This window comes from Mus caroli, unplaced genomic scaffold (genome assembly GCF_978045245.1).
Source record: "Mus caroli unplaced genomic scaffold, Mus_caroli_1 scaffold_4, whole genome shotgun sequence".
In the NCBI taxonomy this organism is placed as follows: domain Eukaryota; kingdom Metazoa; phylum Chordata; class Mammalia; order Rodentia; family Muridae; genus Mus; species Mus caroli.
This window is the reverse complement of record NW_028227259.1, coordinates 114,822,962-114,848,573: the sequence shown is the minus strand read 5'-3', so window position 1 is coordinate 114,848,573 and position 25,612 is coordinate 114,822,962. Positions and strand designations below refer to the sequence as shown.

Genomic DNA, 25,612 nt, shown 5'->3' with positions numbered 1-25,612 from the left:
AGGTTCATGAAGTGTTATATTTTAGGGTATGAATATTCACATGCCCCTACCTGCATGCATGCATGCACACACACTATAAAAAAAGAAAATAAATATAAAAAAATCCAGCCCCATAAAAGAACTTTTTAAGATGTCAGCAGAACCCTATCTTGAAAATAAGTACATAAATATCATACTATTTAAGGGGAAAATGTAAGTTATCTTAACCCAACAATTTCTATACATATACACTTAAGACATTTAGCAGCATTCATGCAATGAGTGACCCTTTAGACGTCTTAATTTGTGTTTGTTGAACAGGAAGATATTATGTGAAACAGGGAAAGAAGATTTATAGTACCATATAGTGTTTCATATCTGAGAAATATAAATAGTAAGATAACTTTCTAGAAAAGTCAGGCAAAAAAAATTGAAAATATTTATTTGCCTCAAGCTATATTTTCATCTCTCACACATGTGACAACCTAGGAGGATATACCTGACAGTGAATTTTATGTGGCTTTATTTATTGAGTTATGGTTTCTCTCTGTGGACCACACTGGCCTTGAACTTGTGATCCTCTTGTGAGCCTCCTGCCAGACAGGGTTTCACTGTGTAGCTCTGGCTATTCTGGAGCATACTCTGTAGCCCAGGTGATCTCATACTCTCAGAGATCGGCCTGTCTGAGCTGGGGATTAAAGTGGGCCACTCCTGCCCAGCTAGGTTGGAGAAATCTTAATTTCTTTCTATCTCCTTTTTTTCCTGAGATGCTATAGAGTACAACAATTTTTTTTTTAAGTTCTTATTTTTTCTTCTCTGTGTGTGCATTATGTATGCAGAGGTCAGGAAACAACTTTTGGGAGTTGTTAGCTCTCTTTCCTATTCATATGGTTCCTGGGGAATCAAACTCAAGTCAACGGGCCGAATTAGTACCAAGTACTTTACTTGCTGACCCATTTTGCCAGCCTGAGCACAACAGATTGTTAACTTTCCTTTGCCAGCTTGTCAGAACTGTAGCCCGGCATCATGAGGAAAAGAAACTTCGTGAGGAAAGAGGGAAGAAGGAAGAACAGAGCAGACTGAGGCGCATTGCTGCCACTACTGCCAGAGAAATAGAATATTTTTGGTCAAATATTGAACAGGTAAGTGCTAGGATTCAATGGGATTTAAAAACAAATTTAATGTGTCCAAGCTGTGAGGTTGTGTGCTAGGGTACAGAGCCTCAGCAGCTCCAGCATTCATGCATGTGCAGCAGGGAGCCTTGTGCAAGGCTTAGGATGATTTCATTCTGACTGCTTTGCTTACCTTTGTACCGTCAGAAGCCGCAGCTTTGAGGTGATAATGTAGTGCAGGCCTGTCAGGTAGTACTTGGTGTACTGTGGCCATCAAAAGTAAAGTCTTTTTCAGAATATCTGCTCCCATCTATATATTCTTTCTTTTAAGAACTTTCAATTTTTTTTTTTACTATGTAGTAGGATTTAAGCAGGTTAGACTTAGATACAAAATAAAGAGTAGAGTACCAAACTGAGTTTTCTCTTTCATTGTTGTGAATGAGGTTGGTTAGCTGTTTAATGTTTTATGTGTAGAATTATACAGTTTGCATCCTTAATGACTTGCTTATATATTTATTCTTTTTTTTTTTTTTTTTTTTTTTTTTTTTGGTATTTAGGTTGTGGAAATAAAATTACAAGTAGAATTAGAAGAGAAAAGAAAAAAAGCCTTAAATTTACAGAAAGTTTCCAGAAGAGGTATGATGTTAGAGCTGTTTTTGTATTACATTTACTTACTTGGTGTGGGGATGGGGGGAAGACAAATGTGTGCATTATGGCATGTGTGAAGGTCAGAGGACAACTTTGTGAAGCTAGTTCTCCCCTTCCATCATGTGGGTTCAAAGGATCAAACTCAGGCGGTAAGGGTCTTCAAACTTCTGATATTCTTACTGGTCCAGCTGTGGTTTTTAAAAAATGTTTTTGCAGGTTTATTTATTGTGCATTGTATGAGGTGTATGGGTAAATGTGTGCCACCATGTGCCTGTGGAATTCTAAATACAACTTGTTTCCTCATCTATTATATGGGTTCTGGGGATTGGCCTTAGACTATCAGGTTGATGATAGGCGTTTTTGGGCCATTTTGCAAGGCTTTTAAAGACAGTCTTAATCTGAGGAATGAGAGTACCTCCAAGCATTCGTTAGGCCTTGTGCTTATCTTCCAGGACACATACACACAGGCTTTGAATTTTTCAGATTATGTTTTGTACAGCTTCCTGGTTTTGGCTAGAGAGCTCATTGGTCAGGGAGAGCATGTGCATTGTTTGTTCTGCTTAATTGTTTTATTTTGTGGTTATACACACACACACACACACACACACACACATATACACACATGAAGGGGGAGGATAGGATCTATCTTACTCTGTACCTTTTGTTGGCTCAAAACTCGGTATGTAGGTAAGATTGGCCTTTAGCATCTGAGCTGGGATCAAAAGGTGTTTACCATGAGGCCCAGCAATAGCCTTTTTTTTTTTTTTAAATCTTAGTTGTTTTGTCATGTGATGGTATGTGCCAGTACCCCCAAAGTTGGTCAACTCTTTATGCTTTCAAAATTTAGGTCATGTTTCTGGTCAGTAAACAAACCAGTTGACTCCTCTGTCAGGCATTAGGGCCCTTTGGGGACTGGGCTGGTGCAGTGCCTTCACTCCACTGAGATATTTCTGCAGTAGTTGCTCCCCCTCTTACAGAATACTTACACCAACACAAGTGGCATTCCCTGTCTTCTCTAGTCTTTGGAATGTTCAAGGAGCCCTCACACCTCTCATATTATTGGCGAGGGAGCAGCTAAGAGGCTAAAGTTGTACAACTGTAAAATGAGAGCTAGGCACTCACAATGAGGCACAAGTCTGAATCCCAGCACTTAGCAGTTAGAAGCAGGATTTGTAAATTGAAGCCAGCCTGAACTCAGTCAGTGAGACTCTGGCTCCAGTAAACAAACAAACAAACAAACAAAACAAAACCAAACCAAACCAACATCAAGCATTTAAAAACAAAAAGAGCCATAAGATGAAAACAGCTGTCCTGGATTACTGAGAGGAATTAGGTTGGGTTTATTCTACATAAACTTGCACTTCCTGTCCTTCTTGAGTGTCAACAGCCATAGAACTCAGCTTGCATAAGTAGACAGCAATTGCTGAGTTAAAAAGCATTATCTTGCTACAGATTTGGTGAAAATACTGTATTTCTTGTCTTTTTAGGTAAAGAGTCCAGATTAAAGGGATTTGATACATCACCAGAACACTCTCTGGTGAGTACAGGTTCTTGTTGCGCTCTGACACAAAGTGGTCTTGTTGTATTACCTGGAGAAGTTACTAATCTATGATAACAGTGTGCTTTGAAAGTGGTGTGGGGCTGGGTGGTGGTGGTGCACACCTTAAATCCCAGCATGCTGGAGGCAGAGACAGGTGGGTCTCTGTGACTTTGAGGTCAGCCTGGTCTACTTAGTTTCAAGACAGCCAGGGCAACACAGAAAAACCCTGTCTTGAAAAACAAACCAAAAGAACATAAAGGAGAAAAAGAAGGAAGAAGAGGGGGAGGGGAGCAAGGGAATGAAGGAAAAGGAAGAGGAGAAGAGGAGGAGGAGGAGGAGATGATGATGATAATGATACAGTGCCACTTAACAACTGTACTTGGGTATGGATCTGTAAGTTGAGAGAATGCGTTTGAATACAGTGGTTGAGGTCTGCATCCTCACTCTGCTTCATGGTGTTAGGATTGCCCAGCAGGTGACTTGATGCTCTCCACTAGGCATCTGCTCATAGACACATGTGCCTTGACATTCATTCTTCATTGCTACATCTCACATGATTTTCATTCTCTTTCAGGATCTAGGAATATCTGGAAGGAAAAGGAAAGCTAGCACATCTTTGACTGATGATGAAGGTCTGTTCCTTACTCCCTTGATGCTTTATTAGGGCCTTGAGATCACAAGCAAAATGTGCAGTCTCTTTTTGTAGTACATGGCTATGCTGACTTTGACCATGGACTGTTAATTTTCAATTGGTTAGAAATTTAATCTTTGTATTTATCCTGGAATGTTTGTATATAGAGTAACTTTTGGTATCTTCAGAGGACTTGGATTGTTTCTATAGCAATTTGGTTGTATCTTTTTTTTTTTAGAAGATTTATATGTTATATATGTGAGTACAGTGTGGCTGTCTTTAGACACACCAGAAGAGGGCATCAGATCTCATTGCAGATGGTTGTGAGCAACCATATGGTTGCTGGGAATTGAACTCAGGATCTCTGGAAGAGCAGTCAGTGCTCTTAACCACTGAGCCATCTCTCCAGCCCAATTTGGCTGTTTCTTATTTTGTGATTCTCTGGAAACCCAGGCAACCCTTAGGGGTGCACAGAGATGATTCAGGGCCAGGTCTGATCCTGCCCTAAAGACCCCTTAGTTCATTAGGGTAGATGTGCCTACCCCAGTTCCTATGCTGGACTCTTTGGGAGGAGCCCCGGTCCTGTTTGAATGTTGGCCTTGGGTTCAGAGTAGAACACAGATGTAACACCAGTGCGAATGACTTGAGATCAGACTGTGTCCATGGTTTCTGACCTATTTGCAAACAAGTGTATACTGGCTCCTGGTTGTAGGAACAGAGGAAGGAAGCAAGAATAGAGTTAGAGGAAACACATAACAGTGTGTGATATAACACGTGCTATGTGAGTCCCCAGGGGGGTCGTAGCAGCACTATAACTTTACTGGCTTGACTGGGAATGTGTAAACTTCCAGACTTTAAAAGTTTGAGGTTTTACTATGGCTTGATTATTGTTTGGGAGAGTTTGGCCATATGATTAGTGTAGTAACTGTCAGGACTAAGTTTCACCCCAAAAGATAAATCAACAAGTAACAGTGGCCCACTGGAATTAGGACTTTGGGTTCCATAGCCCTGCATTGACATAGCAACTTGGTGTTCTTCAAAAGGCCCTTGTTTGTCATGTGTGTTCCTGCCTTAGCATTTGTCTCCCCTTTTAGCTATTTTTCATCTTTAGCTATGCTTCCAGCTCTGACTGCTGGCACTGAAACTGACAGAATGTAGAAGACAGGCACTAATTTGGTGCTTCCAGGCAAGCAGTTGTCATCTTGGAAGTATCTGGACTGTGTTTCTGACCTTTTCTGCCTGGCTACATGATCATGTTTATCAGTGCAGCTAGCAGTAGATGGGATGGCTGAGAAAGGATTGGGGAGCATCCAGCCTTGTATAGTGACTTTAGATGACTTTCCTTATAGAATATAGATGTGGCTGTTTGGCTGATTTGTGAGCACCCCCTTGTTAGGTAGTGAGTTAATGTAGGGAAGGTAGGGAAAAAGCAGTAGGAAGTGTTTTGCCTGATAGGCATGTGGTAATGTTGTTACCTTACATAGCCCCAGGTTGTCCTCCACCTGGGGCGTCATCTTTCTCCTAAGCCATCTACCCAGTTACATGCAGGAAAAATGGCAGAAAGAAATTCCAAGACAGGTCTGGCTTGTTTTAGGTTGCACCAGGCTGTTTGTGTTTAGGACTACATGTGTCCAGGGCCCAGGGGTGTGAAATCTAGTGCCTTGTAACTTTGATGGGTGCTAGAGGATTTGTAGTGAGGACCTGAGGAATTTGGGGATGTTGTGTTTTGTGTGTGTGTGTGTGTGTGTGTGTGTGTGTGTGTGTGTGAGAGAGAGAGAGAGAGAGAGAGAGGAAAGTTCATTGAATTGTATGGACTAGAAGAAGCCAGCTGAAGAAGGCTGCTGAGGACGGAGGGTGTGGCTTTTCTAGCCAGCCCTCTCACCTCTGAGATTGCCTAGTGGTGAAGAGTTGTGTAAGGAGGATGCTGACGTGTACTTTGCACTTCACAGGAGTTCTGACTCCTGTGGAAGGAGAGAGGCAGGGTCCAGGGTTAGGGCTGAGAGTGTGAGTTGGTCTGGGTTGTGTCCCTTGTGTGTGGTAGTCTATGACGAGTTCCTAGAAAACATGCATGGTGGGAAGTAAGTAGTCTCCCTGCAATTGTTCTATAGTGAGTGAGAATTTAACCAGCATTCTGAGCTAGTGAGGTCCATTGCATATTGAAAGAACCAGATTGTGGATGGCAGGCTGACAGGAAAGAGAAAACATTTCCCATATGTTGCTTGTTTGACAATAGTTTCCAGAATCAACCTGAAAAATTAAGGTAACCACATTCAGGTTCTTTAATAAGTAGAACAGTTCTGAAGCCTAATAGCATTAGCAGTGTTGAGCTCAAGTGAAGTTTTGCATGAGCCTGACCTCTGATACCTATTTTAGTGGAAGATGAAGAAGAGACCATTGAAGAGGAGGAAGCACACGAAGGGCTTGTAGACCACCACACAGAACTTACTAATCTGGCCAAAGAAGGTAGGTTGTCACTATCTTACTAAAAATACTCGCATTAAACAGTCACACAGGAACATTTGAAAGTAATGTTGGAATGAAATGACAGCAGTACATGGAACACTGTGATGTCAGGTTCAAGGGAACAGATCTCTGGGATTAAGTTACTTCTGTCCTGTTGATCATAGCCAACCTAGACTTTCTGTGGATCACTTCCTGAATTCTCCTTTTTCACCTCTGTGAGTCTCCCTACCTATTCTTTTGAGACTGAAGCAGAATTCCTTGACAATGGGGTTGTAAGATGTGCCTTGTTCTTCTGTCCAGTGGTTCTGCCCAGTAGTTTGATCCAGATTGTTGGGTATTGCTGTTAACACCTTAACCCTATACACTGTTTCTACACATAAACATGTCATCAGTTACTTGTTTATTCCAATAGCGCTGCTGTCGGTGGTGTTTATACACAAACGGCTCTATGTATGTCAGTGGTGGTACATGGTTGCTCTGTAGAATCATACAGTTGGCTCAAACATGTATCCTTGGTTTGCTAGAGTATATGTGGAGTTAACACAATGTCACCCCTCTGGCTCAGGAGTTGGACAGCCCTCCCTTGTAACTATAGTTACACCAAGTAGATGAAGCCTTCAAGAGGCTTGATGTGAGCAGATGGGAGGAATGTACTTCTTAGACAGGTTCTTACCGGTTGATGGGTATTTTCTAAGTCTGGACTGGTTTCTAGAGTAAGTATTAGGACAGATCAAGCCAGCTCTGGTCAGTGTGGAGGGTGTACTATCAGGAGGGAAGCAGGGTTGGTGGGCCTTCCCTTGTCTAGGGTTGAGTCTAATCTTTGAACTAGATTCATGGGTTAGATTCAACTCCATGGTCCTAGGGAACCTGTTGGAATTTTTTTCTTGGTCATGGGCAAAGATTAACTTGAAGGTTAATTTGAACCATTTATGTTTTGTCCAAAAAGGATATGTTATATACATCTGTTTTACCAATGTGGATGACGTTGCTTTCAGGGCATTAGTTAACTTTTTCTAAGACATTTTTTCGAATCGTCATGTTAACACTTTTCTGTTTTATCCACTTGTGTAGACATGGATGATGTGAAGACAGATTTTTCAGACATTCAGAAAAGTTGGGAGAAGTGCAATATAAACACTCCACACCTATGGTTAATGTTTGATTCCATGTGGCTTAACCCCACCTTTATCTGTTACTTTAGTGAGTTGGGCTTTAAAATCACGAGTCAGTGAATTCAAAGAGATTTTTCTAGTCTTGAGTAGACAGAGCTTGTAATGCTGGTTTCTTTCTAAGAGTATTTGTATCTATACTTGCAAAGTGTTTACAAAGTGTTTTGTGTCATAGTCACTTAATCAAACAAATTGCTTGTTCCCTGAAATTTTCTAAAGTGGATATAATAACTGTTAAATCCAAAACCTCTCAGCTTTCCATGTTCCCAGAAACTCTAGCAGGTCATCAGCTTGAGCATGTATGTCTCAATATGTTTCCATACAGAGGCTTTTAGAGCTGCTGTTAGCTGGGGAACACATTGTTCTCTACTCATTGGAGTCTCAGTTGAAAGAAAAACTTAGCTTTAAGTAATTTTTTTAACTTTTAATTAGATTTATTAATTTTATATTTTGAGTGTTTATGTATGTGCACCACATGTGTGCTTGGTGGTTGCTGTGGCCAATCTTCTGGTAGCAGTTCCTCTGGAACTGGGATTATGGATGCTTGTTTACCACTATGAGGAGGCTGGGAATCAAACTTGAATCCTCTGCAAAAGCAATGAGTGCTCTTAACCACTGAGCCATCATCTCTCTCTCTAGCCCCTATTTCTTTATGTTTTTGAGACAAGGTCTCACTGTGTAGCCATGGCTGTACTCATAATGTAGACCAGGCTGGTCTTGACCTCACAGAGGTGATTTCCTTCCTTTGCCTTTTGAGTTCTAAGATTAAAGGTGTATGCTACCCTACCTGGCATATCTTTTTTATTTGTTTGTTTAATGCTAATGTCTTTGCCTGGTCCATTCCAACCTGGGTTACATAGTAAAATCCTGTCTGAAAATTAATTACTATTAGGGCTTGGAGACATGGCTCAACAGTTAACAGCACTGACTTCTCTTCCAGAGGACAAAGATATGATTCCTATCACCTACGTGGCAGCACCTGTAATTCCAGTTCTGAGGGACCCAATGCCCTCTTCTGGAATCTGTGGGTAACAGACCTGCATGTGGTACAGACATACACACATGCAAAACACACATCTAAAATAAAATAATTAAACCTAAAAATGTCAATACCAATAAAATTTTTTAAAGATTTTATATATATATATATATATATATATATATATATATATATATATATATACACTGTAGTTGTCTTCAGACACACCAGAAGAGGGCATCAGATCACATTGCAGATGGTTGTGAGCCACTATGTGGTTGCTGGGAATTGAACTCAAGAACTCTGGAAGAGCAGCCAGTGCTCTTAACCACTGAGCCATCTCTCCAGCCCAATACCAATACATTTAACTGAAAAAGAAAATATTGAGACTTTGTATTAATTATGGGCATCATTCTAGTTGTTGGGAAAAATATGTATATTTTAGAATTTGCAAGCTATAAATTTCTAATCTAAAAATCCAGAATCCAAAATGCTTTAAAATTCAAAACTTTTTTGAGAAAAAAAATAGTGTTCTGAAATTTCAGATTTCAAAGCATTTTGGGTAGTGGATTTTCAGATGTGTGCTCAGTTGACTGTATGTAGATAGTCTCCAATACAGAAAATCAAGAGCTATGAATACTTCTAGTCTAGTCTTTTTGGATAAACAATGTCAGCCTACATCCCCTAGGCAGAGAAATGTATGTGACAAGCTACTCATTCAGTTTTTTGCTGTGTTTTTCTGAGTGATTTTTTTTCCTTTGCGGCTAAATTATAGTTATTAAATGATCTTGTTTTTTTCCTGACATTCTTTCCAGCTGAGTTGCCCTTAATTGATTTGATGAAGTTGTATGAAGGTGCCTTTCTGCCAAATTTTCAGTGGCCACAGCCTGAACCTGATCATGAAGAGTCAAGTGGGGAAGAAGGTATGTTTTTAGTGCTGTAAAGAATTTGGGTTTAAAGTGAAAGCCAAAGTAAGACTTGATAAGATGTAAGAAATTAAAAGTATTGGACCCAAGGATAGGTTCTTCAGTCCATGTCAGTCATGGCAGGGGCTTTCTTATTTGAATAGGATAAAGCTTGTGTGTGACTATAAACAAAGAATAAAAAAAATTAAGCCAGGGAAAAAAAAGTGTATTTTATATGTAGCTTTCCTATTGAGTAAGCTTTAAGTACTGTGATGTTTTGTTTGTGCTGACCTAGAGCTCTCTCTGTAGACGACGAAGGCCTCAAACTCCTGCCTGTTTCTGCCTCCCAGGTTCTGGGATTAAAGGCCTGTCCCACCCCCAACAAGTTCTATGGTTACCTTGGTATGTTTTCTTCAGAGAACTGGGTGAATTATGAAGGATGAGCAAATGTTTTTTCTAGATCTATGTTGTAGTTTCTGAAGCATCTCCTTGCTTGGCTTGTTCTTTGCTTGCCCAGGCTATGTTGTGTTTGCTTATCAACTTGCAGGGTTTTCGTGGTTAATTTTACTTGCTAGGCATTTTATACAGATACACAGACCTGCAGTTTATCCTTTCTCATTCTTATTGTTCTGTTTATTAAATAATAAGAACATGTGAAAGGGAAGAGAAGATACAAGAAGGAGTAAGACCATTGTTAGAGGGTAATTCAGGGCTTGTCACAGTCCTCTCTACAGCAAGACCTAGGGTCAGAGACAAAGATTCGTCCTTGTTTTCACACTTGGGCCATGTCCCCCCCCCCCCCCCTTTTCTTTGATGGCAGCAGAAGGGAGATCATTAAACCTGAGGTGCTGTATTCTTGTCCACAGTATTGGCTTTCAATCAACAGAGCCATTTCCTGGATACCAGGCTGGGGCAGATTTATGCTTTGAGTCTCAGATGTAGTTTATTGTGACGTTTCTTAAGAGTCATTCATTTACAGTATTGTGAATGTATAAAAATGAATTGCAATGAAAAATATGTATCAATTATTTGTTTTTCCTTGCCCCCTGCCCCTTATATGTTTAGGTTTATAAAACTCACAGCAGTCTGAGTTGTGTCTATTTCATTGTTGTTGTAGATGTAGAAGACTGTCCTAGTGACAGGGAGAGCCGGAGGGACTCCGTTCTCATTGACTCACTCTTCATCATGGATCAGTTTAAAGCTGCAGAGAGAATGAGCATTGGAAAATCCAACACCAAGGACATCACAGAAGTTACTGCTGTGGCTGAAGCCATCCTCCCTAAGGGCAGTGCCCGAGTCACAACTGCGGTGAGGAAAGCCTTTCCTGCCTCCCAAACACGCTCCATAGGAATTCCTAGAAAAGGCAGTTCTTGTATCCTTATGTTCTGTAAATCATTTGGGATAGTCTCTAGATTTAGGCTCTGAGAAGGTGTGTGCCAATTACTCACTCTTTGGCTGGTCTGTCTCTATAGGTGAAGTTTAGCGCTCCATCTTTGTTGTATGGTGCTCTCCGAGACTATCAGAAGATAGGCCTTGACTGGTTGGCCAAGCTATACCGGAAGAATCTCAATGGCATATTGGCTGATGAAGCAGGGCTTGGGAAAACTGTGCAGATCATTGCTTTTTTTGCTCACCTTGCCTGTAATGAAGGTAAGATCCTCTCAGTCTCCACTAACAGCATGTGTTAGATCTGAGAGAAAAGAAATTGTCAGCCTCTTTTGCTCATCTCTCTTTCTTGAGCCAAGAAATGACTCTCCTTTTTTAAATTTTTACTTATTTTTTTATTTTTGCATACATTATATCTCGACCACACCATTCTTCCCAGAGTCTTCCTCCATCATCCTCTCCCCAGGAGCCATTCTTCCATTACCATAAAAAAATAAACAAACAAACAACAACAAACAAAAACCAGGCATCCCAGGGATATCCACCATATATGGCATACAGTGAGACTAGGCACAAACCCTCATCTCCAGGCTGGATGAGGCAACCCCGTAGAAGTAAAAAGGTGTCAAGCATATAAGCAAAAGAGTCAGAGATACCACCACTCCCACAATCATAACGTATATGCAGAGGAGCTGGCTCAGACCCACACAGGGTCTATGCTGTTAACTTCAGTCTCTGTGAGCCCCTATGAGCCCTGCTTAGTTGATTTTGTGGACCCTGTTCTTGTGGCATACTGCTCTGGTTCTTAGAATCCTTCCTTCTCTTTTGTGGGATATCCCTGGCTTCAGCTAGTGCATCTCTGTAACAACTCCTGTTGTTTGCTGTATGACATGTCTCTGATTATAGTTGGGCTAGTAGGCACTGATCTGTGAGTATAGCAGAGTATCGTTGGAAAACATTCTATTGACTTTTTTTTTTTGGCCAGTCTTGTTTGGTTCTGCCCTGGGTCTCTGGGCTGACAAACCTCTAGTTCTGAGCCACACAGTGTGAGGTGTGGGCTCCTTCTTGTGATGTGGGCCTCAAATTGGACCAGTCAATGGTTGGCCACTCCACAAGTTCTCCACTTCCGTTACCCCAGCACATCTTGCAGGCAAGACATATTGTAGGTCAAAGGTTTGTGGCTGGGTTGATGTCCTTGTCCCACTACTAGGAGCCTTGCCTGGTTATAGAAGATGGGCAACTCAGGCTCCATAGCCCCCATTACTGGGAGGCTTTTGATAAGGTAGATCCCAAGAGTTTACCATTGCACTAGGTTTCTACATCACTTCCCAAATGCCCACAGTCCAGTCATGTCCCCCAGTGCTTTCTCCCTGCTGACAGCTGAGCCCTCCCATTCCTATCCCACTCATCCCCAGTCCACTCACAAAATCTGTTCCATTTCCCTTTCCCAGGGAGATCTGGGTCCCCCTTGACCTCCTCCTTATGACTTAGCTGGGTGTGTTGATTATAGCATGGTTCTCCTTTATTTAATAGCTAATGTCTACTTATAAGTGAATATAGACCGTGTTTGTCTTTCTGAGTTACTTCACTCAGGATGATTTTCTTCTAGTTTCATCCATTTTCCTGAAAATGGTGTGTGGATTTACTTCTGAATCTTTGATTTGATTCCATTGAACTTTCTGTTTTTATTTTAATACCATGGAAATTTTATTACTATTGCTCTATAGTACAGCTTAGGTTTTTTACAGCTAGTCTAGGTTTTTTTGTTTTTCCGTGTGAAGTTGAGTATTGTGCTTTCAAGTTCTGTAAAGAATTGTGTTAGAGATTGCTTTGAATCTTTAGATTCCTTTTGGTAGGATTGCCATTTTTACTATGTTAATCCTACTGATCCATGAGCATGGGAGATCTTTCCATCTTCTAGTGATAATCTTCAATTTCTTTCTTCAAAGAATTAAAGTTTTTGTTGTACAAATCTTTCATTTGCTTGGCTAGAGTTACCCTAAGATGTTTCATATTATTTGTGAATATTGTGAAGGGGGTTGTCTCCCTGGTTTCTTCCTCAGCCTACTTGTCCTTTGCTTTGGGTCAGGGTGGGTCAGGGGGAGGTGCTAATCTTAAATCCAGCCACTTCATCAAAGGTGCTTATTAGCTGTAAGAGTACCCTGGTAGAATTTTTAGGGTTGCTTATATATACTATCCTATCATCTATAAATAATGATACTTTGACTTCTTCCTTTCTACTTTGTAGTCTTTAGTAGTCTTATTGCTCTAGCGGACATCTACTGTCTACTGGATATCCTTGTCTTGTTCCTGATTTTAGTGGAATTGCTTTGATTTTTCTCTCCAGTTAATTTGATGCTGGCTATTGGCATACTGTAAATCACCTTTATTATGTTTAGGTATGTCCCTTTCATCCCTAAGCTCTCCAAGCTATTTATCATGAAGACTTTTCCAGCATCTGATGAGATGATCAAATGTTTTGGTTTTTTTTTCCTTTAAGTTTGTTTATATGGTGAATTGCATTGTATGTTGAACCACTGCATCTCTGGGATGAAGCCTACTTTTTCATAGTGAATGATTTTTTTGATGTGCTCTTGGGTTCAGTTTGTGAGTGTTTTATTGAGCATTTATGCTTTAGTGTTCATGAGGGAAATTGGTCTGTAATTTTCTTTGTTGAATCTTCTGTATGATTTGGGTGGCAGGGTGACTTTGGCTTCATAGATGAATTTGGCATTATTCCTTCTGTTTCTTTTTTGGGGAATAATTTAAGGAGTATTGATGTTAGCCCTTTAAAAGTCTGATAGAATTCTGTACTAAAACAATCTGGTCCTGGGCTTTTTTTGGAGACTTCTTTTTTTTGTTTTGTTTTGTTTTTTGAGACAGGTTTTTCTCTGTGTAGCCCTAGCTGTCCTGGAACTCACTCTGTAGACCAGGCTGGTCTCAAACTCAGAAATCTGCCAGCCTCTGCCTCCCGAGTGCTGGGATTAAAGGCGTGCCCCACCACCGCCTGGCTGCTTGAGAGACTTTTAATGACTGCTTCTATTATTTCCCTAGGGGTTACGGGTCTATTTAACTTTATCTGATTTTGACTTAACTTATGTTAGCTTTTACCTATTGAGAAAATTGTCTATTTCTTCTAATATTTTTAATTCAATTTTGTGGAGTATAGTATTTAAAGTATGACCTAATGATTCTTTAGGTTTCTGATTGTTGTGTCCCCCTTTTTGTTTCTAAATTTGTTAATTTGGATATTCTCTCTGTGTGTCTTTAGTTAGTTTGGATAAGGGGTTATCTATCTTGTTGAGACCTAACTCTTTGTTTCGTTAATTCTTTGTAGTGTTGTCTTTGTTTCTATTTTATTGGTTTCAGCCCTGAGCTTGATCATTTCCTATAGTCTACTGTTCTTGAGTGTGTTTGTTTCTTTTTGTTATAGAGGTTTTGGATATGTTCATAGTTGCTCTTATGAGATACCTAGTTTATGTAGGTGCTTAGTGCTAGGAACTTTCCTCCTAGCACCACTTCATTGTGTCCCATAAGTCTGGGTATGTTGTGCATATATTTTCATTGAATTCTAGGAAGTCTTACATTTATTTTTGCCCTGACCTAGCATTCAGTAGAGAGTTGTTTAGTTTCTATGAGTTTGTAGGCTTTCTATTGTTGGAATCCAGTTTTGAGGTATTGTTGTTTGGTTCAGTTTGGTTTGTTTGTTTGTTTTTGTTTTGCTTTCCAGACAGGATTTCTCTGTGTAACAGCCCTGGCTGTCCTCGACTTGATTTGTAGAGTAAGCTGGCCTCTCACTCATGATCTACCTGCCTCTGCTTCCTGAGTGCTGAGATAAAAGGCATGTGCCACTCACTGCACATGTGGAAATCCAGTTTTAATCCATGATGGTCTGTTAAGACACTGGGGCTTGCTGGGCAGTGGTTGCATGTGCCTTTAATTCCAGCACTTGGGAGGCAGAGGCAGAGGCAGACAGAGCTTGAGGGCAGCCTGGTCTACAGAGTGAGTTCCAGGACAGCCAGGGCTACACAGAGAAACCCTGTCTCAGAAAAAAAAAAAAATGCTTGGGGTTATTTTACTTTTATTGTTTCTGTCGAGACTTGTTTTATAACCAAGTAAGTAGTCAGTTTTGGATAATGTTCTGTGAGGTGCTGAAAAGAAGGTATATTTTTTTGTAGCATGTATTGTATTACATCTAGTAGAGCCATTCTGTTAGTTCATGTCTGAGAGATATCAATAACCAATGATTGCTAATTCCTTTTACTTCATTGTTGGGGAGGTGGGGAGGGCGTGCCCGTCCTTTCTTTGGTTTTGCTGGTGTGAGATTATTTCTTGTGTTTTCGTTGGTTTAATTAACCATCTTGGGTTGGAGTTTTCTTCTAGCACCTTTTGTAGGACTGGATTTGTGGCTACTGTTTAAATTTCACTCTATCATGGTTTATCTTATTTTTTCATCTGTGGTGATCAAAGGTTTTGCTGGGTTTTTCAGGTCCTTGAAAGAGCTCTTTACTGCTGAGCCATACCCCTCTCAGGCCAACAACCTACCCCACCCTCCACCCCCCTTTAAAAAAATATTTGTTTCTATGTATGTGTATATATTGTTGAGGTGAGAGAACAGCTACAGAGTTGGTTCTCTCCTTTACCACGCAGGAGCCAGGGATTAAAGTCAGATCTGCAGGCTTAATGAAATGGCTCGTGTCCTTACCTGTCCCATCAGTCTCATCATCAGTTTTGAAATCTATACATGTAGATTGATTTCTGGAGTCCTTGTCCATCCCCACCCCTCCCTTACCCCACTCCCTGCCTTTGATTTGTTTTCTTGGAGGTTAGATTGTTTTTTGAGATAAAGTCTCACTATGCAACTTTGGCTGACCTCGAATTCATAAAGTTCTACTTGCCATTGCTTCTTGAGTATTGGGATAAAAGGCATGCACCATCACCCCTAGCTTAAAAAAGTATTCTTTCTCAGACTCAAATGATAGAAGTTCATATGGTTATCAATGGGTCCTGGTTTTATGTGTGTGTTTCTGGAGAACCTGACTCTGTTACAGTGCAGCAGGGGACACACCTGGGTAATACTCTGGGCAGTAGTTTTTGTTTACTTGGATTCTGCATTCTTTGTGGGCCAGGTATTTAAACTTTTGATCAAACTCAACTTTAGGTACCTGGATCTCACTGATTTTTTTTTTTTTTTCTTTCTTTCATAGGTAACTGGGGCCCTCATCTTGTTGTCATGAGGAGTTGTAACATACTCAAGTGGGAACTCGAGTTGAAACGCTGGTGTCCTGGCCTCAAAACTCTTTCTTATGTTGGCAGCCACAGAGAACTCAAAGCAAAGAGACAGGTAGTGCCATTCCATTGCCACCACCCTCTCTCTTTCTTGTTTTGCAGGGTTGGAGATAGGTTTCCCATTTCCTAGACAAGAGGTATGCCAGGGAGTTATGCCTTTAGCTAAAGAGCTTTTAAACATGGTATACTGGGACTGCAGAGATGGCCCGGCAGATTGAAACATACTTACTCCATAAGCCCGACAACCTAATTTGATCCCTAGAAGCCACGTGAAGGTATAAAGGAAAGAACCAATTCCACAAAGTTGTCCTCTGATCTCTATAGGCATGTTGTGGTACATACACATTGTCACAGATATAACTCTCATGTTACTTAATAATAATTAAGCATAAAATAAAGCTAAACACCTTAGTTTTTCTAAACCTAAAATCTTTTTTTAAAGATTTATTTATTATTATTATTATTATTATTATATCTAAGTACACTGTAGCTGTCTTCAGATGCACCAGAAGAGGGCATCAGATCTCATTACGGATGGTTGTGAGCCACCATGTAGTTGCTGGGATTTGAGCTCAGGACCTTCGGAAGAGTAGTCGGTGCTCTTAACCACTGAGCCATCTCTCCAGCCTCAAGTATCCCAGGCTGGGTTCAAACATTTGGTCCTCCTGCTTCCACCACTTTGAGTACAGTTACGTGCTGCTTAATGCATATCATAGACATATTTGTAAGTTACCAAATATATATTCAGTTCTAGAATTGAAGCAGAGAGGACACAAGGTGGACTCCCACTTATCTGGGAAAAAGCTGCTTAGGCTTGAGGTCCCATTTCCCTTCTGGTCTACAGATGTAATAGAGTGCTTGCTTGCTTGCTTGCTTGCTTTTTCTTTTTTGGTTTTTCGAGACAGGATTTCTCTGTGTAGCTCTGGCTATCCTGGAACTCACTCTATAGACCAGGCTGGCCTCAAACTCAGAAATCCACCCGCCTCTGCGCCTCTGCCTCCCAAGTGCTAGGATTAAAGGCATATTCCACCTGCTGCAAAAGTATAGAACAAAAAAAGCATAGAGAACATAATTAATAAAGAACAGGAACGTAGTTAGAAATCTAAGACCAAGTTCCTGATAAGTTTGGCATCTGGTGAGGACCTGGTTTCAGTTTCTAAGGTGACATATTTCTTGTTGTATGCTTACATAAATGAGGGCAGAAATGCAGAAGGGTTTTCCTTGGATCTTTGCTACCCTTTCATAAAGCACCGTCTCATTCTTGGAAACTGAGACGGTCCCAATTTTAATGCTACCACAGTGGGGATCCAGTGCTCATGAATTTTAGAGAGGATGAGTTAGACCATAGCCCATTCTCTAGTTTGCTTTAAAAATTTCATTGCAGTTAGTTGCAATGTAGACATCTTTTTTTGTTTGTTTGGTTGGTGGTGGTTGTTGTTGTTGTTGTTTTTGCCTTCCTTGCTTGGATTATACACTATAAAAACCAGTATCTTCTCTGGTAGTCTATTTTCCCAATGATAATTTCTAGTGCCTAATTGTCTAGTGTCTAGTGTCTAGTGTTTAGATACTAGACACAGAGGCCTAAATTGTCAACAAAAGTCCATTAGGCTCTAGAAGAACAGAGAATAATAATACCTTGGAATTTTCTTGTGTAGTTGTTCTGCAGAATGGATTGTATTGCTGGTGACATTCTTCACAGCTTGCCTCAGGGTGGTTGCAGGGGAGATGGAGCTTCTTTCTGTATTGCAGGAGTGGACCGAGCCCAATAACTTCCACATCTGCATCACGTCCTATAAGCAGTTCTTCAGGGGCTACACTGCCTTCTCAAGGGTGCACTGGAAATGCCTTGTTGTTGACGAAATGCAGAGGGTGAAGGGCATGACTGAGCGGCACTGGGAAGCCATCTTCAAGCTGCAGAGGTCTGACTGTATCCAAGTGTTCTGTTTTCAAATCTCCAACTGTTCTCACCTAAAGATTCATTAAAGAAATTTAAATCATTGCATACATATATCAGTTTAGTGAAAAGAAATTTCCTTCTCCTTTGTCACAGCATTGTTGGACCTAAGAGACACAGCATCCCTGTGTTCAGTCCTTTTCTTTGAGACAGGGTCTCACTATGTAGTCTTGGTTATCTTGGAGCTTTCTATGTAGACCAGACTGGCCTTGAATGTAAAGGTCTGCCTGCCTCTGACTCAGTTTCCTCTTCCCCAAGTGCTGTGTGTGCCACTGTGCCAGTCCATTCCCTGAAGGCATATGTAGAGTTTCTGTCTTCGCTTTTCTCATACATTGCTGTAGAGAAGTTATGCAGTCTACTTACGTTTTCAAAGTTCCAACATTGCCCCATTTTGTTTATAGCCAGCAGCGCCTGCTTCTGATCGATGTTCCTCTGCACAACACTTTCCTGGAGCTCTGGACCATGGTGCACTTCCTCATTCCTGGGATCTCCAGGCCTTACCTGAGCTTTCCTCTGAAAGCCCCCAATGAGGAAAACCAGGATTACTATCACAAAATGGTCATAAGGTTACACAGGGTATGTTTGTTTCTGTGACTACATCTGACTCATTTAAAGTTTATCTGCCCTCTGCTAAGTACACCATGGCATATAGGGGAGAAAAATGGTTATTATTTTCTCCAGGTCACACAGCCATTTATTTTGAGGAGAACCAAGAGAGATGTGGAGAAACAGCTAACCAGGAAGTATGAGCATGTTCTGAAGTGCCGCCTTTCCAGTCGTCAGAAAGCCTTATATGAGGATGTTATCCTACAGCCTAGGTAAGTGCTGGTTTGCCTACCTGCCCAATGAGAAGCCGATGCACCCTATTGCCTCAGTAAGTGAGCCTATGAGTGAGGCAACCAGGAACTCTGAAGGTTCCAGAAAACCCTCCCTTCCCTTTCTCTTACTCGGGTATTATATATGCTTAATCTACACACCTACCATTGTAGCTTGATATCTATTCCACTGCGTGCTGCTCCTGCTTGTGTTAGCCTGTTGTCTTAATTAGGGTTCCATTCCTATGACCAGACACCATGACTAAGGCAACTCTTATAAAGGACATTTAATTGCGGCTGGCTTACAGTTTCAGAGGTTCGGTCCATTATCATCATGGCAGGAAGCGTGACAGCATGCAGGCAGACAGTGGTGCTGGAGGAACTCTACATCTTATCCAGAAGGCAGCCAGGAGAAGACTGTCATCTGCAGATAGGAAGGTCTCTCTTCTGCACTGGGTGAAGCTTGAGCATAGGAACCCTGCCACACACTGTGGCACACTTCCTCCAACAAGGCCACACCTCCTCATATTGCCTCTTCCTGGAGGCCAAGCATATTTGAACCATCATATCTGGGTAGTTAATGTGAATGCAGGTGATTGACCAGCTTACTCTTTGAAAGTAGCCATTACTCCACCTGGTCAATATGGTCTTTCTGGAAGGAAGCCAGTGGGACATAATATCCATGCCATGTTATATCATCCTATGACCTAAACAGTTCACCCCCCAACTCTTGCCTGTCATTTAGTCTAGAGTAGGAGCAGTGAATGTGCCTTCACAGCATTTACTGTGTTCAACCTCCATATACACGAGCAGAAAATATTCGGCCATGTCGCTGTAGCACTGGTTTCTGTCAGATATTTCAGCAAAATGTTGACATTTTATTTTGTTGACCTTAGTGATGTGCTAGTTCTAGTTAGAAGTAATTTTGTGAGAAAGGGGTTGGAGCTTCCATGTAGGTCAGGTGCCACCACCAGCAGATAAAGGAAAAACCCTTCAGTTACCCTTAAATTCCTTAGTATATTATCTTAGTTAGGCTTTTGTTGCTATGAAGAGACACTGTGATCTAAGTAACTCATATAAAGGCAAACATTTAATTGGGGCTTAAAGTTTCAGAGGTTTAGTCTATTATCATCATGGAGGGAAGCATAGCAGTGTGCACGAAGGCCAGGACTTTTGCATCTTAATCCGAAGGCAGCCAGGAGGAAACTTTAGTTCTGTGCTGGGTGGAGCTTGAGCATAGGAGACCTTAATGCCTGCCTACACAGTGAGGCACTTCCTCCAACAAGGTCACATCTACTCCAAAAAAGCCACATCTCCTAATAGCACCACTCCCTATGACCAGGCATTGACTCTGTGGTGGCCGAACCCATTCAAACCACCACAGTTGTCCTCTAAGCAGGAGCTCTGACAAGTCATTGTTTAGGGAATGTAACTTGTTCATCTGTGATTATGCCAGTGCCACAGGGTAGTGAGGTACTTGTGTTTACGAGTGATGTCATATGTTGTGGAAATGTGAGAGGTCATGGCTTTGGATCCGGCACACTTTGTCTTGATGATCTTTGTTGGTTCTGTGATTCCTGCTTTGAGTAGAATGACAGTGAGACTTTTTCATGTTTTTTTTTTTCCCCTTTTCTCTGAGCCACAATTCAAGGGCTAATGTGTTATGACTTTGTGCACCTTGGCCCCATTTTTGCACTTGGGAACCAGGTTTCTGGACACCATTTATAAACTTGATTTATAAACCTCATTTCTACATTTTACTCTCCAGATGCATAGGAATATTAATTATGGCTCTCAGGGGGGAGGTTACTTTCTGTTCCCACCTGCTTCCACTTGCACCTCCTTCACCTCCACCCTTTCTTTGGAAATGTCCATTATTCTTAGACTCAGGAAAGTAAATCTTAGTTTTAGCCCACTCAAAGCCAAACATGGTAACTTTAAAAATATCTGTTGTCTAAGTTCTATTCCATGTCTATTCTCCTAAGCTAGATGGATAGTGTCTTACTCAGTTCTTGTGCTCTGCCCTGTTCAGGGAGCCTTATCACAGGGCTAAAGAGCTGGCTGTGTTTGGCTTTCCTGTTATCCAAGCTAGGTTTCCTCCTGGCAGTGCTTCTCAGTATCCCCCTTTTCTCTGATACATACCTGAGTTGTCCCTGGCATAACTAAGCTGGCATTTTCCAAAAGGATCTCAGGCTTCCCGAGCCTGTTCTCTATAGGCAGCCTCTAGATCAGTTGTTTGGGTTAGAACCTGTAGTCATTTCACCATGACTCTCAAGTGCTCCTGATAGCAGTCTTCACTACCTGCCTTAGGGTGCTGGACATGCCATGCTGTGGTCTGCTTTCTCACTCAAGATCTCTACTCCATACTGTAGCTCCCTGAGCCTGGTGTGCCTTGTGGGTCTGTGTCAGATATTGCAGCAGGGTCTGGCCTGTGGCCTACTTGGCATCTCACCTACCACTGTGCACTCTCCTTATGGGATCAGGGGATGTGCTTTCTGGTATGCTCTTGTCCCACTTTCTGGGACGAGATTCCTTTCACACATCGAACTTTGGATGCTTCTATTTGTCTGTTAGAGCACTTTATCCTGATGTTTCTGAAACATGGTCCTTTTATAAAAGGAACAACCCGGTCTCTTGAGAAGGTGTAGTACCTGAGATTTGGTCTATACCCAAATCTGGCTCTCTGGAGTGACTCAGTAAAATCTGTTCAGGAATGTAGACTTGAATGTTAATAATAAATTTACAAATACAAATTTATGAACCCAGTCTTGGGTCATGTCGCTAGTTTTGGTGTTTTCTGAGATGAGGAAAGTCACTGATGGTGAGGCTGCATGATGAACACACACTGAACTTTCTGCTGCTTCTTCATGAGCAGGACTCAGGAAGCTCTGAAGAGTGGACATTTTGTCAGTGTCTTGAGTGTTCTGACACGGCTACAGCGAATCTGCAACCATCCTGGACTAGTAGAGCCACGGGTACCAGGCTCCTCCTTTGCGGCAGGCTCTCTGCAGTATAAGTCAGCCTCTCTAATTCTCAGAGTTCTGGAGAGAGAGTTCTGGAAGGTAAGTAGAAGATTTAGAAAGATAGTTTAGAATTTCTAGTACTGTTTAGATACAATCCACATAGTTGTGTGGATCATTTCTCAATCCCTCTTCTTTCTAGCTTAGTAGTTCTCAACTTTCCTAATGCTATGGCTCTTTAGTACTAAACTTCCTCATGCCGTGGTGATCCCAACTATAAAATTATTTTTGTTGTTACTTCATAACTGTAACTTTGGTACTATAATATAGTCATAATATAAATATCTGTTTTCCAGTGGTCTTAGGCAACCCCTGTGAAAGGGTCATTTGGTGTCCCCTGCTCCTTCCAAGGGGTTGCAGCACAGAGATTAGAGCACACTGCTGCTCTAGCTCTTCCTGTGGAGTCACTGTATCTGTGGACCTCCCTGTTTTGGGCAGCTCACAGAACTGTATTTGGAGTCTTACACTTAGAATATTTTCATTCTCATTGTGATATATCAGGATGTCATTCCTTTGAAGGGCTAGATAACAGTCTGCTGTGAAAGACCATGCTTTGTTTATCCTTTGGTCAGTTGATGCATACCTAGGTGGTTTCCACTTGTGACTATTGTTAGTATAGCTGATGAGAACACTCCTACAGTTTGGGGTTTCCTGTTTTTGTGAGTGCACTTCAAGTGGAGTTGCTGGCTAATGTAGCCACTTGGTCTGTTTTTTAAAGGAGCTGCCAACTATCCCACTGCTGTTGAACCACCTGACTTGCCCTAGCAGCACAAGGGCATCTGTGACCCACTTCCTCTCTTTCATTCTTTTCAGTATGATGCTGCTTTCTTGTTTTCTCAAGTTCTGAGAAATATACATTAGTGGTACTATGGAAAGCAAGGCACTTGCTTTTGCCACTGTCATGGTCATGACTGATGCCCCTTAGTAGTAAGTAGTGTCCACACAATGAGTGATACAGGGATCACCACCACACAGTGACTAGCATGTGTGACTAGCACATAGAACCAACACCTGCCCTCCTTTTTCCTGGGGAAGACTGCTGTTTATTCCTGCACTGTTCAAATGATGACTGGTTGGTTGCATCTGCTCCTCTGCCACTCCAGGTTGTCACATGATGCTGAGGAGGGCCCAGATAGCTGTTGTCCCCCTGTGAAAGGAGATCTGTCTTGAGCATCAGAAGGATTACCACACCATATAAAACAGCCTCTTCAGTTGATTCCGGCCTTGTAGCAGATTTTGACACTTGGTCAAGTGTTTTCCTCTGCCACCTATTACAGAATGTTTTCTTCTTTTTTTATTTCTGTTTCTTCTTAGGAAACCGACCTTTCTATATTTGATCTGATTGGGCTAGAAAATAAAATCACTCGCCATGAAGCTGAATTACTGTGTAAGAAAAAAGTGACTCGGAAACTCATGGAGGAAGTCTTTGCTTCACCTCCTCCGTCAGCCCGGCCAGCAGCAGTGAAGCTCAAGGCCAGCAGGTATGTGCATGGGTTAGAAGCAGCATGTGGCTCATCTGGCATAATCACTACTCCAAGGACTGTCTTATTCACTGCTCCAAGGACTGTCTGCTGGTTGGGAGTCAGATGCCTGGGCTATGAGCAGTACTTTCCTCTAGCTGACTCTAGGCATTCTGTTGAGATTAGAAAATCTGTGTTCTTCTTTTTGTTTGTTTGTTTTTGTTGTTGTTGTTGTTGTTTTGTTTTTTTGGTTTTTTTTTTTTTTGAGACAGGGTTTCTCTGTGTAGCTCTGGCTGTCCTAGAACTCACTCTGTAGACCAGGCTGACCTCGAACTCAGAAATCCACCTGATTCTGCCTCCCAAGTGCTAGGATTAAAGGCGTGTGCCACCACTGCTCAGCAAAAGCTGTGTTCTTTAGAATGTTCTGAGGGTCCTGTTTTCAGTGAGCATAACTACATTAATGAGACACTATGAGGCAGCAAATCCCGAATGAGAGTCACTTTTCTTATCTTTAATAAAGTACGCTTTAGGATTTGGGGGGATGTCAGGGCTGAGAACAGCATGCTATCAGGTGTGGCAGTAACTTGCATGGCCAAGTCAGACATTTTATTTGGAAGAATTCAGAGTATGCTCATGGGTAGGAGCACAGGCAAACATGAGGTCCACTCAACAACTGTGGAGTTTTTATAAGTGACAGTACAGCCAGGCAGTGGTGGAGCACACCTTTAATCCCAGCACTAGGGAGGCAAAGGCAGGAGGCTCTCTGAGTTAGAGGCCAGCCTGGTTTATAGAATGAGTTCCAGGTTAGCCAGGGCTACTTGGAGAAACCCTGTCTCAAAAAAATAAAGAGCAAAAACAAGTAATAGAACGATATAAATGATGATTTGGAGTGAGGGAAATCATGAGGTAGGAGAGATAGAGAATGAAGTCAGGGTGTAATTGCTTCTGAACAGACTAAACCCAGTGATGAGAAAAAGCAAAATCCTGGGCTGAGGTGAAAAAGGAAAATAGAAAGTAGTTATCTTTTTAGAAATAAGGAGGGCATTTGTACAGATCAAGTTTTTTCCAAACTTGGCTTTCTTGGTATTGAGACCTGCTTGCCTCCTTTGCAGCTCAGCTCAAGCCTCACAGACCCACACAGGAAGCCTATAGCTGTGTGAACACAGACAAGACTATCTGCTAGTCTTCCTTGGGCTTTGTTAGTTTTTTTTGGCTGACTCCTTGTTTGTCCTTACATTTTCTAGGTCACAGAGTTCATACCTCTGTGATCACACAGAGCCTAGCTGAGCACTTTGTGCATCTTGCCAGCTGCTGCCATTTCTGTCCATTTCATAAGCAGTCTTGTCATATGTACTAGGCAGAGAATTTGCTTTTTCTTTGCTCTTACCCAAAACTATAGTTAAAACATGGATGTTACATGCCAAGGTTTTTTTTCTTAACATACTTTGACCTATACCTAAAAATTTACAGTAATTGTGTTACCAGCTGAGGTATATGACCTTTGAATACAGAGTTTATCACCGTCTCCCACCAGCTGTATTTGTATCCACCTTGTTCCTTCTTGATACTACTTAGCCTGCCCTCCTAGCTGATCTCTGAGGGGTAGTCCTCTAGAACCTGCTTTCTGCATTGTGGTGATGCTGTGTGTCTTCTGCTTGGGCCAATGGTCATCTAGGTTATTTCAGCCTGTGCAATATGGCCAGAAGCCTGAGGGTCGCACTGTGGCATTCCCCAGCACACATCCACCTCGGATGGCAAACACCAACACATCCACCGCCACTCCACAGGGCCAGGTTCGAGGACGGCCACCGATTGCTACTTTCTCTGCCAACCCAGATACAAAAGGTATCTCACATAATGAACTCTCTTTATGGAAGACTGTGGGAAAGCTCCTGTCATTCTGTTCCTGGCCTATTGAGTGTTATCGCCACTCCTGGGAATGTGGACACCTCTGAATGACCTGCAAAGGAGCCATCTGCAGATCTTGATGAGTTGAACTCCCCTGCCTTTCTTTTTTTTTTTTTTTTTTTTTGGAGACAGGATCTCACTATGTAGCCCAGAATGCTCTAGAACTCATAGTCTTCCTGCTTCCAGTCCCCTGAGTGATGAGATTTACAGGCCTATAACACTGTGCCTGGATGTAGAGTTTGTTTCCTATACTGGGTTTTCCCTGTAAAAGCAAGTTCTCCTTGGGTGAGCAGGTGATTGGACTTCTGCAAAGTATTTTTCTTAACGTATGTCAAGGATGTTCAGAAAAGTTCT

General features: G+C 41.7%; 1 protein-coding gene across 7 annotated transcripts in view; it reads left to right on the top strand.

The window, feature by feature from the left end:
• Ep400 (E1A binding protein p400) overlaps positions 1 to 25,612 on the top strand; it is a 107,445-nt gene that overhangs the window by 41,443 nt on the left and 40,390 nt on the right. For all 7 annotated transcript variants that reach the window (XM_085837025.1, XM_085837023.1, XM_021163040.3 and 4 more), the window contains 15 exons: positions 981 to 1,121; positions 1,649 to 1,727; positions 3,227 to 3,276; positions 3,854 to 3,911; positions 6,284 to 6,373; positions 9,337 to 9,444; positions 10,544 to 10,734; positions 10,899 to 11,076; positions 16,020 to 16,156; positions 17,851 to 18,020; positions 18,457 to 18,631; positions 18,737 to 18,873; positions 21,746 to 21,932; positions 23,205 to 23,371; positions 25,026 to 25,195. In XM_085837025.1, the coding sequence (XP_085693151.1) occupies positions 981 to 1,121; positions 1,649 to 1,727; positions 3,227 to 3,276; positions 3,854 to 3,911; positions 6,284 to 6,373; positions 9,337 to 9,444; positions 10,544 to 10,734; positions 10,899 to 11,076; positions 16,020 to 16,156; positions 17,851 to 18,020; positions 18,457 to 18,631; positions 18,737 to 18,873; positions 21,746 to 21,932; positions 23,205 to 23,371; positions 25,026 to 25,195 (2,038 nt within the window). The remainder of the gene's footprint in view (positions 1 to 980; positions 1,122 to 1,648; positions 1,728 to 3,226; positions 3,277 to 3,853; positions 3,912 to 6,283; positions 6,374 to 9,336; positions 9,445 to 10,543; positions 10,735 to 10,898; positions 11,077 to 16,019; positions 16,157 to 17,850; positions 18,021 to 18,456; positions 18,632 to 18,736; positions 18,874 to 21,745; positions 21,933 to 23,204; positions 23,372 to 25,025; positions 25,196 to 25,612) is intronic.